The 11,001-nt window shown below is 40.2% G+C and overlaps 1 protein-coding gene across 1 annotated transcript; it reads left to right on the top strand.

The window, feature by feature from the left end:
- LOC8082318 (nuclear pore complex protein NUP98B) lies at nt 8,437-10,453 on the top strand. Its single transcript, XM_002467841.2, has 2 exons — nt 8,437-9,883; nt 10,044-10,453. Exons 1-2 carry the CDS (start codon nt 8,570-8,572, stop codon nt 10,215-10,217), a joined length of 1,488 nt encoding a protein of 495 aa, XP_002467886.1. The 5' UTR covers nt 8,437-8,569; the 3' UTR covers nt 10,218-10,453.

Here is an 11,001-nt window from a genome sequence, read left to right as displayed (position 1 = left end):
CGTAAGCTTTGTCGTCAACCAAATACAGGTGTTTGGTTATACTGTATTTGTTTTGGCATGTGAAAAAGTTTGCGTGAGTGCTATAGCAGTCATTGATATTGATATTACCAATGCATACACAAAAGCATCTTAAGAGATTGTTTACTTTCTGTACTTGCCACTATATTACCTTGCTGAGTGAGAGTATAAAGTATGCTTGTTTAAGCATCTCAACAAAACTTATGTGGCGGGTTTTGTATTGCTAGCTTGCGAGAGCCAAATCGACTCACCCAGCCAAGCAAGATTCTCGCTCCGAGCACCAACCAGATGAGGCTAAGAACTTGTTTGCTTCATTTCTAGAGTTGCGCATGCTTGGCTACGTGAAACATGCGGTGCGGTGAGCAAAAGGAGCACTGAACTTTTGTCGATAAATGGCAAGAAAAAACACTACACATCATCTGTCTTGTTTATGCGGGTGTGGCACGTCGTAGACTGTCGTAAGCTTTGTCGTCAACCAAATGCAGGCGCAAGTCAGACGCTGCAAGTCATTGTGTGTGTTTTGACCGGAACCAAAAACACTGAACAACAGTTACAATGCCCATGATCAAAGATACATACAGACAACCATTTATTTTCCGTGACCAGGAATGCCGTAAGCTCGATCGTCAGCCAAACGCAGACGCAAGTTAGGTGTGGCGAGTCATGGCACGTTTTAGGCCTTGTTTAGTTCACTCTGAAAACTAAAAAGTTTTCAAGATTCACCGTCACATCGAATCTTGTAACACATGTATGAAACATTAAATATAGACGAAAACAAAAACTAATTACACAGTTTAGCTGGAAATCACGAGACGAATCTTTTGATCCTAGTTAGTCTATGATTAGATAATATTTGTCACAAACAAACGAAAGTGCTACAGTACCGAAATCTTTTCACTTTTCGGAACTAAACAAGGCTTTAGACGAGAACCAAACGCGACCTAAGTGAGGCACACTAAAAAAAACCGAACCATAGTCATACCATTTATTCTTCACGAACAGAAATATATCCTATTTTTTATTAAGAGGAGTTAATTACACGATATAATTATGAGAGAGTTCTCACAGTACAGATTATAAACCACACGCAACCATTCATCACTAGCACAGGTGACTTTCTCTCAATGGTTACATCGTGACTGTCTCGTCGTTGTTGCGCATGCTTGGCTTGTTGAGCCCGGACACACAAATTAGGTAGTCTTCCTTAGGCCCTGTTTGGCACGACTTCACTTCACTAGTGAAGCTGTTTTTTAGGGTTTTAGCTCCATAAACAGCTCTATCGGTGGAGCTGGAGCCATTTTGGTAAACCGTTTGGCAAAACAACTCTTTCCTTAAAATGTGCTCTCACAGAACGCCACGTAGGATGAGGTGAAGCCGGAAGAAGCCACTATTTTTGGCTCCTTCACACCCTAAAGCTCTGTAAGAGCATATTTTTAGGGGCTTCATTGGTGGAGCCATTCTATTTTACCCCGTTTGGCACAAAACGGCTCCAAACGGCTCCTGAAGCCACTGGAGAAGCCATGCCAAATGGGGCCTTAGTTAGAATTTTCTTGTTCGGGCTGGTTGAGCTTGTTTGGCAAAGCATGCATGATTTTGCAAGTTCCACCAAAACACATATTCCAGTAAAAAGAGACTAGAATTGGCAAAAGATCCAAACTTGTTTTGCGGGCCAATCAACTTTACTTCACTCGGTTCATTGCTTCTCGCGATGCAGTGCACCATGCGTTGTACGTCCGTGCACATTGCTGGTGCCCCTCTTGCACGGGCTCCCGGGTGCAGCCAAAAAGTGGGCAGAAACGTAGCCCGCGACGATCACGCACCCATCATATATTGTGTGTCCGGCATGAAGCCCACGACTTCATGCTCATCCACGTGACCACGTCCCGCTTAGCTAATGGAAACTCATCATCTCGAAAGGAAGGAAAGGATGAAGCCATGAAATGAAACTGGTCGATTCCAGGAAACCACTTGATTGGGCTCATGTTATGGGTGTTTACTACATATCACGTCGAGTTGTTAGCTCACCAATTCAACTAGGCCAATTAGGTTTTCTTCTTTCGAGGATGTGATCTGTTACGTTTTGGTGTGTTGCCAGCACAACGCAACTTTGGATGTCCACCGACTAATTTTTCAATAGCAGCTTTCTTCGTCGCCTGTTTTCTGTTCTTCTTGGAGATTTAAAATATCTTAAATTTAATAAAATTATAAAAAATTATAAAAATTTATAACATCAAATAAATATATTATAAAAATATAATTAATAAAAAATATGTGATACTTTAGTATGTATCATAAATTAGTATGTGATGCTTTAGTTAAATTTAAGATGTTTTGACTCTCCAGAAAATTAAAATGACTTTAATTTTGGATCAGAGTGAGTATTTTTTAAGTAAAGTGAGACCGATGGTTTGGCAGAGAAGAAAACACGATCAACTCCTTTGCAAAAATGGTAGAGAAGCTCCTTCAAGATCGAAGTGCCCACATAATTGCGGCCTCTTTTACAATGGTGTCACATTCAATCCTCGGCTCTGATTCCTCGTGCGTTGTCGCGGGTATATAGAAAGAATATAAATATATTAAAATGTTAATCACTGAGAATGCATATGTATGGTGTTGGTAATACAATAATATATGTTAATAAATAATGTAGTTTGCTAATGTGAATAGCTTGAGGCCATGTTTAGTTCTAAAAAAAATTACAAAATGGACACTGTAGCACTTTCATTTATATTTGACAAATATTGTTTAATCATGGACTAACTAGGTTTAAAAGATTCATCTCGCAATTTACAGATAAACTGTATAATTAGTTATTTTTATCTATATTTTAATGTTCCATGCATATGTCGCAAGATTCGATGTGACGAAGAATCTGGAAAATTTTGTAATTTTGGGAACTAAATAAAGCCTGAATGAAGATATAATGACATGTGTTAGTTGAATGGGTCAGTGGATGCTGATGTAGACACTTTGAATAGTTGAATGTGTTAGTGGGATGTTGTAGTGGATGTTGATGTGGACACTTTGCATGATAAGAGAAATAGCTAGGCCTTGTTTAGTTCCAATTTTTTTAGCAAAATGGATACTATAGCACTTTCGTTTGTATTTAACAAATATTGTCTAATTATGGACTAACTGGGCTTAAAAGATTCGTCTCGCAAATTACAGACAAACTGTGTAATTAATTATTTTTTATTTATATTTAATCCTCCATGTAGCAAGATTCGATGTGATGAGGAATCTAAAAAATTTTGTAAAACTTTTTGAGAACTAAACAAGGCCCTAGCGGGGTTTATCTTTATAAGAGATATAGGTAGAGATTATTTAGTTTGTCCATTATATGGCCATGGCGTTTTGAAGCAACAAGGGCTTGAGATCTTGTGTGTGTGAGGGAGAGAGAATAAATAACTTATTGATGTCACGAAAGCAAAACGAAACTACCACAAACAACCAATAAGTTTTTTTGAAAAATAATAAAAAAGGCATGGCATTTTGGAGCATCAAGGGATTGAGATCTTGTGTGTGAGAGAATAGTCTTTATTAAAAGTTGAAATAGATTAAATCATTAACTGTCAAAAACTTAGTGGTGGCACAAAAGCAAAACGAAACTACCACAAACAACCAATGATTTTTTTTTTGAAAAGGAGAAAAAAGGAATATTTTCATTGTTGCGGTTGCCACCAGCCACTAGAGCTTATCTAGGCTGCCAAGTGTCATTCTACTACTAATTCCTGCTTCACCGAAATACCACTGATATGACAACCATGACCCTAATTCTCTAGAGTATGCTCTATCATATATTAGGATTCTCTAGAATATATCATCCGAGACAAAAACAAACCCTACTTTATAAAGTCCATTTCCAAACCCATAACATATTTTTCCAGCTATGCTATATCCCTTTCCCTCGGATAATATAAGTGACACCACAATGCAGGTCATTTTCTTTGAGAGAGAATCCAATCTTTCTTTTTCACCCGCACTAGTCCCGTCCATAATCGTGGGCAACCAGTCCAGTACTGTGGAGAAAATCGAGATTTAAATCGTCCTAATTTTGTACGAGTATCTGATTCCAGCTCCCTAACGCGCGCCTTTTGCAATGCATGTGTCGGTTGTGCCTGTGCTTAACTTTGATCCCGTAATTAGATACTACACTTGTGCATAAAGGAGACGGGGACATGTTAGTAGGCAACAGGGGCGGAGCCAGGATTTGAACATAGGGGAGGCCGTGCAAATCAAAAACAATCATGTGTGTCAAAATATTACATGACAAAGGTGTACATAGCACCAAAATAAATATTTGCGACAAAAAAGCAGAAAAAATAAAGAGAAATTAATTATTCTCAAGCCCCTAACCTTTACCCGATCAATCTATTTCTTTGGCCAGGAAAAGAATCACAGTAAAACAAGTAGTTAAACGGGGGCAAAATTAATTAGTACTAGATCCTAACATCAAATGACAAACAATCAGTTACATATCTTTTAGCCTCAGACAAGGCGATCACTTAAACGGGTAAAATGGTCATTTAAATAGAAGGTTAAACCAAAACACCATACCACTGTTAGTGTTTAAAAGTTGAGTACACGTACTTAATGACCATTTAGAATTTAGACGAATAATGATAGAAACATAGGAGATAAGAAAGATAATAGGAAGACTAATGCTAAATAATATAGATCCCATTGTTGGAGATCAATTCAAAAGGATTAAAAAAAAAAGCTGATTTTCAATTAACTAGCTAATTAGAGTGTGTGGTAGGAGACAAACTAATGTTTGATAGGCAATAATAAAAATAAAAAATATGAAGAAAATATTAGAAAGATCTAGATTTTATTTATATAAGAAACTATTAGAGATCAATATGAAATAAGAATAAAAATCTTAGTACAGATAATATCATTATAACTAGTTAATTAGACAATTAAGCACCTAATTTAGAGTATGTATTAAGGGAGTTATGAGAAAGTTGGGGGGTGCCAGGCCCCCCTCAGCCCCCCCTTCCCTCCGCCACTGGTAGGCAATCAAATCCCCGGCACGACACTTCAGTCTTAATGTCTTGGTTACTTCCAAAAAAATTTTACAAAATAGGAATAGTAGTACTTTCATTTGTATTTGACAAATATTATAGACTAACTAGGCTTAAAAGATTTATCTCGTAAATTATAAGTAAACTGTATAATTAATTATTATTTTTATCTATATTTAATGTTTCATGTATGTACGGTAAGATTCGATGTAACGAGAAATCTGAAATTTTTTATAATTTTTTTTAAAACTAAACAAGGCCTAAATCAACGTGTGGAACGCGCAGTACAGTACAACATGTACTACTACTGGTACGTTGTCGCCCTGATCGATCTGTGAGAGCATGCGAAAGTGCGTTCAGAAAGCCACGCGAAAGTTAATTGAAATGGGACTAGTAGACTAGGGTCTTGTTTAGTTCCCTTGCCAAATTTTTTTTGACGCGGTAGCATTTGTGTTTATTTTATGATAAACATTATCTAACCATAGATTAATTAGGTTCAAAAAACCCTAAACCCCAAATCACAGATAAATAATATAATTAGTTATTTTATTTATTTATATTTAATATTTCATGCATGTAATTAGTTATTTTATTTATTTATATTTAATATTTCATGCATGTATCATAAGATTCAATACGACGAGGAATCTTTAAAAGTTATTAGTTTAAATTTTTTTAAGATTCCTCGTCGCATCGAATCTTGTGGTACATGCATGGAGAATTAAATATAGATGAAAACAAAAACTAATTGCACAGTTTGTCTGTAAATCGCGAAACGAATCTTTTAAGCCTAATTACTCTATGATTGGATAATATTTATCAAATAAAAACGAAAGTGGTACAGTATGAAAATTCAAAACTTTTTTTGATCTAAGAGCAACTCCAAGAGAAGAGCTAGGTTGTAACTTTCCCACGACGTTTTTCTTTTCTTTTATTTTCTTTTCTGTCTGGCCCGCAAGGCCGCAGCAGCTCTGTGCCTCTGTCTACGTACGATTAGCTGTGGGCTTTTAGTTTTTTTTAGAGGGGCTTTTACTGCTGCTGGACGGAGAAACATCTGTGGGCTTAAACATCCGGAACCAACATCCGGAACGCAGGTTCCGGGCCAATAAAGTGCATACTATTTTAATTATAGAGTTTTTCTTTAAATTATAACTTTCTTTTTAATAAATATTGTCAAATCAAAATATAGTAATTATATAAAATGTATTGTATTCCAATACAAATTTTAGAAGACATAGTACACTCTATTTAAGGATGGAGAGAGCACCGAGTACCACGTATGGCTATGGGCATATTTTACTTCTCACCCATAAATCATCCTATTCTCTATAAAATTTTCCATAACTAATTAAGGTTCGTTGTTCTAAATATTTGCCATGTAGGTTTAGGATAATTCTGCCATACCTTTTTAAGCTGTTGACTTGTGGGGCCTCATTTAATTAAAACTATAAGAATACATGCGCGTTGTGTAGAGTTTACCTCGTTTGGCTAATAAATCATGGCAAAAAATACTATTGGCTGATTTATTGTGAGAAAAAACACTGCTAAATAGCTGACAGATTTGACTGATAAACTCAAGCGAATAGGCTGATTGTTGAATCTTCGCAGCTATGAGATACTCATATGCTATTAAATGGAAAAAACTAAAATAAGAATTACATAAAATGGTTATAAAATATTATATCAAATTATAGAAGGATGTGATGGCTAAATAAATAGTATGATGTGAATGCTCTTATACGTTTATAAATTGAAAAAAGTAATTGGACTTAGTGAGAATGATGTAGTACTTATTGGAGGATGATGTGACACTTCAAAGTTAGTGGTATTTATTTTTATAAGGCTTGTCTTAGTGAGGTTTTATGAGAGTCTCATGATAGCCGATATGACATACTATTGATGAAGAGAGATATGGTAAAAGTATTATGAGATGAAATGAGTTTTATAAAGATGAAACTTGTACACTGTTTTAAATACATGAGATTCTTGAAAAAAGTGAGATGAAACTTTCACTAAGACTAGCCTAAGGCCCCCTCTGGATTGAAGGAATAGGAAAGGAATTTTTTAGGATTCTATTTCCTAAGGAAAATTTCCTATCCTATTCTTTGGTTCACAGGAATAGGCAAGGAAACATTCCATAGGATTAGAGACATATAGCTGAATTCCATAGGAAAAAAAGCATGAGGTCAGACCTCTTGGAATCTTTCCTGTCGAGAAAGAAATCGCTGGCGTGCGTTGCTTCGCGCATTTTTTTCTTTTGTGCTCGGCGATAGAACAGAGAATTATGTTAGCTCTCCAAATCCTTTGTGGCGTGGCTTTCGTCTCCGTCACGGGCCCATTGCTAGCTGCTCACTCCATCCTCCTTCGCCGGCAACGCACATCGTGATCCATGACCAGTAGGATTGCAAGTGTTTTGTTTTACTGCTTGCAAGAACAACAAGAATTTAATTCACCTGAGTTCATATTATTCCCGTGTTTCACCTGAGTGGTACCAAAGGGTCTCCTATATATTTTTCAAAGGATTGAATTCCTATAGGGTTGGAGGAACTTACCACCTCAAATCCTACATTTTTCCTATTCCTAGCCTTTTCCTATCCTATGTTCGAAAGGAGCCCTAAAAAGTATAGATGAATCACACAACACTTTATGATGGCAATCAAATACTTACAATATTAATTAGTTTGGTTCCAAATGTGGTAGTTGCAATCCTTTTATTGACTAAATGTAGCGAATTTTAAAGGCAATTTAGCTCATTTAATCATGTTTAACTTGATTTTGTTTAACCAACCCAATGACATGATTGTTATTTGTTTAATATTTAAATGATGTTTAAACAAACAAAACGATAACTTAGGCAAAAAATGGACGAGAGTCGGGCGGATTGGTGTTGATGATTTCATTGCCATTTTTAGGAATTAATTAATTAATAGTAGTAGATAGATAAATTCATAAATAGAGAAGAGATGAACCATAAAAAATAGAGAAGAGATTTTGCCCGGTAGCAGGGTGCTATCTTCACGTAATTAGGGATTTTATTCTCTAATCTTTTTTAGGGTAATTTTATTCTCTAATCTAGTAGCATGCTCTTAGACTATAAGAGCTTTCAGAAAAAACTAACAAGAGAGGGAAAAAAATCCACCGAGATATTCTGAAGGGCCAGTAAGGCCGGTTGGGCGGGCCGCCGTGCCGTGCCGGGCCACCGGGCACACTGTTAGCTGACGCTGAATACAGCCGGGCCCGCCTGTGGCCAACGACGCCGCAAGCTTTCCATTACCGCGGGCACGCGGACGCACGCACCCGCCACCCGCCGCGGCACCTACCGTCGTGCTCCCACGGTCCCACCACAGCTTCCGCCTCGACGGCTCGAAGCGAAGAGAGATACCCCAAACGGAGGGGGAAAAATGACAAGAAAAAAGAACAAAAATCAAACGAACAAATAAAGAAGGGAAGCCACCGCCCCCAATCGTTTCCTTCCCTTCCCTTCCCTTCCCAATCCTCCTCGCAGATCTCCGGCTCCGGCCACCATGAACTCCTACTCCGGCGACCGCTCCTCCTCCTCCTCCTCCCGCCCCACCACCACCTCCTTCGACTCCTACCAGTTCGACTTCGGCATCAACGCCTCCCGCTCCTCCGGCTCCCGCCCCCTCCGCGACCAGCGGCCGGGCGCGGCCACCAACCCTCCAGCGAGGCCGGCCACCGGAGCCTCGTGGACGCACCAGCCCGCCAGCGCCAAGCCGTCGTGGACCCACCAGCCTTCCCCCGCCACGGCGTCGGCGGCCACCATGGCGGGGCCCGGATCCCGGCCAACCTCCATGGTCGGTGACATCTTTGGCCGGAGCTGGTCCTCCGCCGCGCCCTCCTCTGGGCTCGGCATCCCGCAGGCCAACAACCCCGGCCTCTTCAGCGACCTCCTCGGCTCCGCGCTCGGCTCCTCCCGCGCCCAGTCCAACGCGCCGCTCAGATCCGCCGCCGCGCCGCAGGTATCCAGGCCAGCCGGTGCGAACCCCAATGCCAACGCCAGCAGCTCTTCCTTCTCGATGGGCGGCATGGCGGGCGCGCTCCCGAAAACTACGGGAGCACCGATGGGCTCCGGTGGATACGGCATTGGTGGACGGCCGATGAAACCCGTGGGCATGGCAGCGACAGCTGCGGCGCAGCCGACGGGGCAGCAGAAGGATCCATTTGGCTCAATAGATCCCTTTGCCGCGAAGCCTGGGTCCATGAACGTGGCGAAGCAGGCCAATTCAGTCAAGCCAGATCAGGGATTTGGAGCCTTCCAGGGTGTGAATTCCAGTACTGCTGCTGGATTTGGGAACTTCCAGAGTGCTGATGCTGGATTTGGTGCTTTCCAAAGCACTGGCGCGGCTAAACCTTCCAGCTTTACGCCACCGCCAGCACCAGCTTCAATGACTACTCCTGCGGCTGCAGCGGTTAACTCTGGCATGGATCCGTTGGACAATCTTTTCGCTTCAACCACAGGTGCACCGACTGCAGCTGCTGCCAGTAATGGTGCCAGTGGTGGTGACATGTTTGGTGAGATGGATGGTTGGGTCGATGTGGAGGCAGATTTTGGTGCTGGTGACAGTGGTGGCACAACCACAGAGCTGGATGGCCTGCCACCGCCACCATCTGGATTAACAGTATCAGCTGCCAAGGCCAAAGGGATGGATACCTACAAGGGAGGGCAGTACGCCGATGCTATCAAGTGGCTGTCATGGGCTGTTGTTCTAATTGAGAAATCAGGGAAAGATGCTGACATTGTCGAGGTGTTGTCTTCAAGAGCTTCCTCATATAAGGAGGTTGGTGAGTACAAGAAGGCCATCGCTGACTGCTCGAAGGTATTGCGTTGTCCTGTAGACATATTGATTGGTTTGAAAGTGCACTTTGATTAATATGATGGCCTATTTAGCATGATATGATTGTTGCTAGCAGACTTGAATGATGGTAAACAAATGTATTCAGAGTTGTAGTGAGTCTATGGTTTTATCTCCTGTGCAGGTGCTGGATCAAGATAAGGAGAATGTCTCAGTGCTAGTGCAGCGTGCTCTCCTTTATGAAAGCACAGAGAAATATAGGCTTGGTGCTGAGGACCTGCGTTTGGTTCTGAAGATTGACCCTACACATAGGCTCGCCAGGAGTACAATTCACCGCCTGAACAAGTTGGCCGACTAGGGATGTCTTTCTAGTGCCCTGATGTAATATTGTACAACCACTGTACTGCATCCTTCGCATGAGATCTGTGAGTTATTTGAATTCTTTAGTCTTTACTATACTTGTGGCTTTGGGGGAATAGTTTGCAATTATGTTGTTATAAAGTATGGAATTGCAAATTTACATACAAAATATTCTTTGATCTGTATAATCTATATATTGTATCAAATTATCTTGAAAGCTATTACTCTGTGGCATGTGTTCTGTACTGTTTTGCTAGATGGGAAGCATGAGGCGTGCAATGTTTTGACAACATAAGATATTGAACAACCTTAAGATTGAAACTATTATGATCATGGTTTTGCATAGCAATACGATGCATGTTTGGACTTGTATAGTAGAACGATCATGTAGTTACTAGTAACTAGTGTCATTTTAGCATTCCCTGCCTGGCTGTCTCACCTCTGTATGCTGAGTGGGGTTTATATTCTGGTGGTGTGCCGTTTGAACCCTCTGCTATGTAATTTCTAAGATTCAATTGACACATCAGCACATGAATCATCTTAGTAATTTTGTCTTCAGTGTCCTTTTTTCTGTTTGGCTGTTGGTTGTATACATTTGAAGTTCCTGGTATTCATGATAATGAGCTGATGTTTTTTTGGTTATCTGTTCGTAATTTGTGTGTTCATTTTGCCCCTTGGATATAATAAGTAGGAAAGTGGCTCAAACAGATCAAGTCTTTTCTTCTTTATTGTTATAGGTGTGTAGTGTTCCAGGTTCCTAGTATTCATAATATTCTTTCTGG

Source organism: Sorghum bicolor, chromosome 1 (genome assembly GCF_000003195.3).
Source record: "Sorghum bicolor cultivar BTx623 chromosome 1, Sorghum_bicolor_NCBIv3, whole genome shotgun sequence".
Classification (NCBI taxonomy): Eukaryota; Viridiplantae; Streptophyta; class Magnoliopsida; order Poales; family Poaceae; genus Sorghum; species Sorghum bicolor.
Note: the sequence above shows the minus strand (reverse complement) of the source record. Positions and strands in the feature narration are given on the sequence as shown.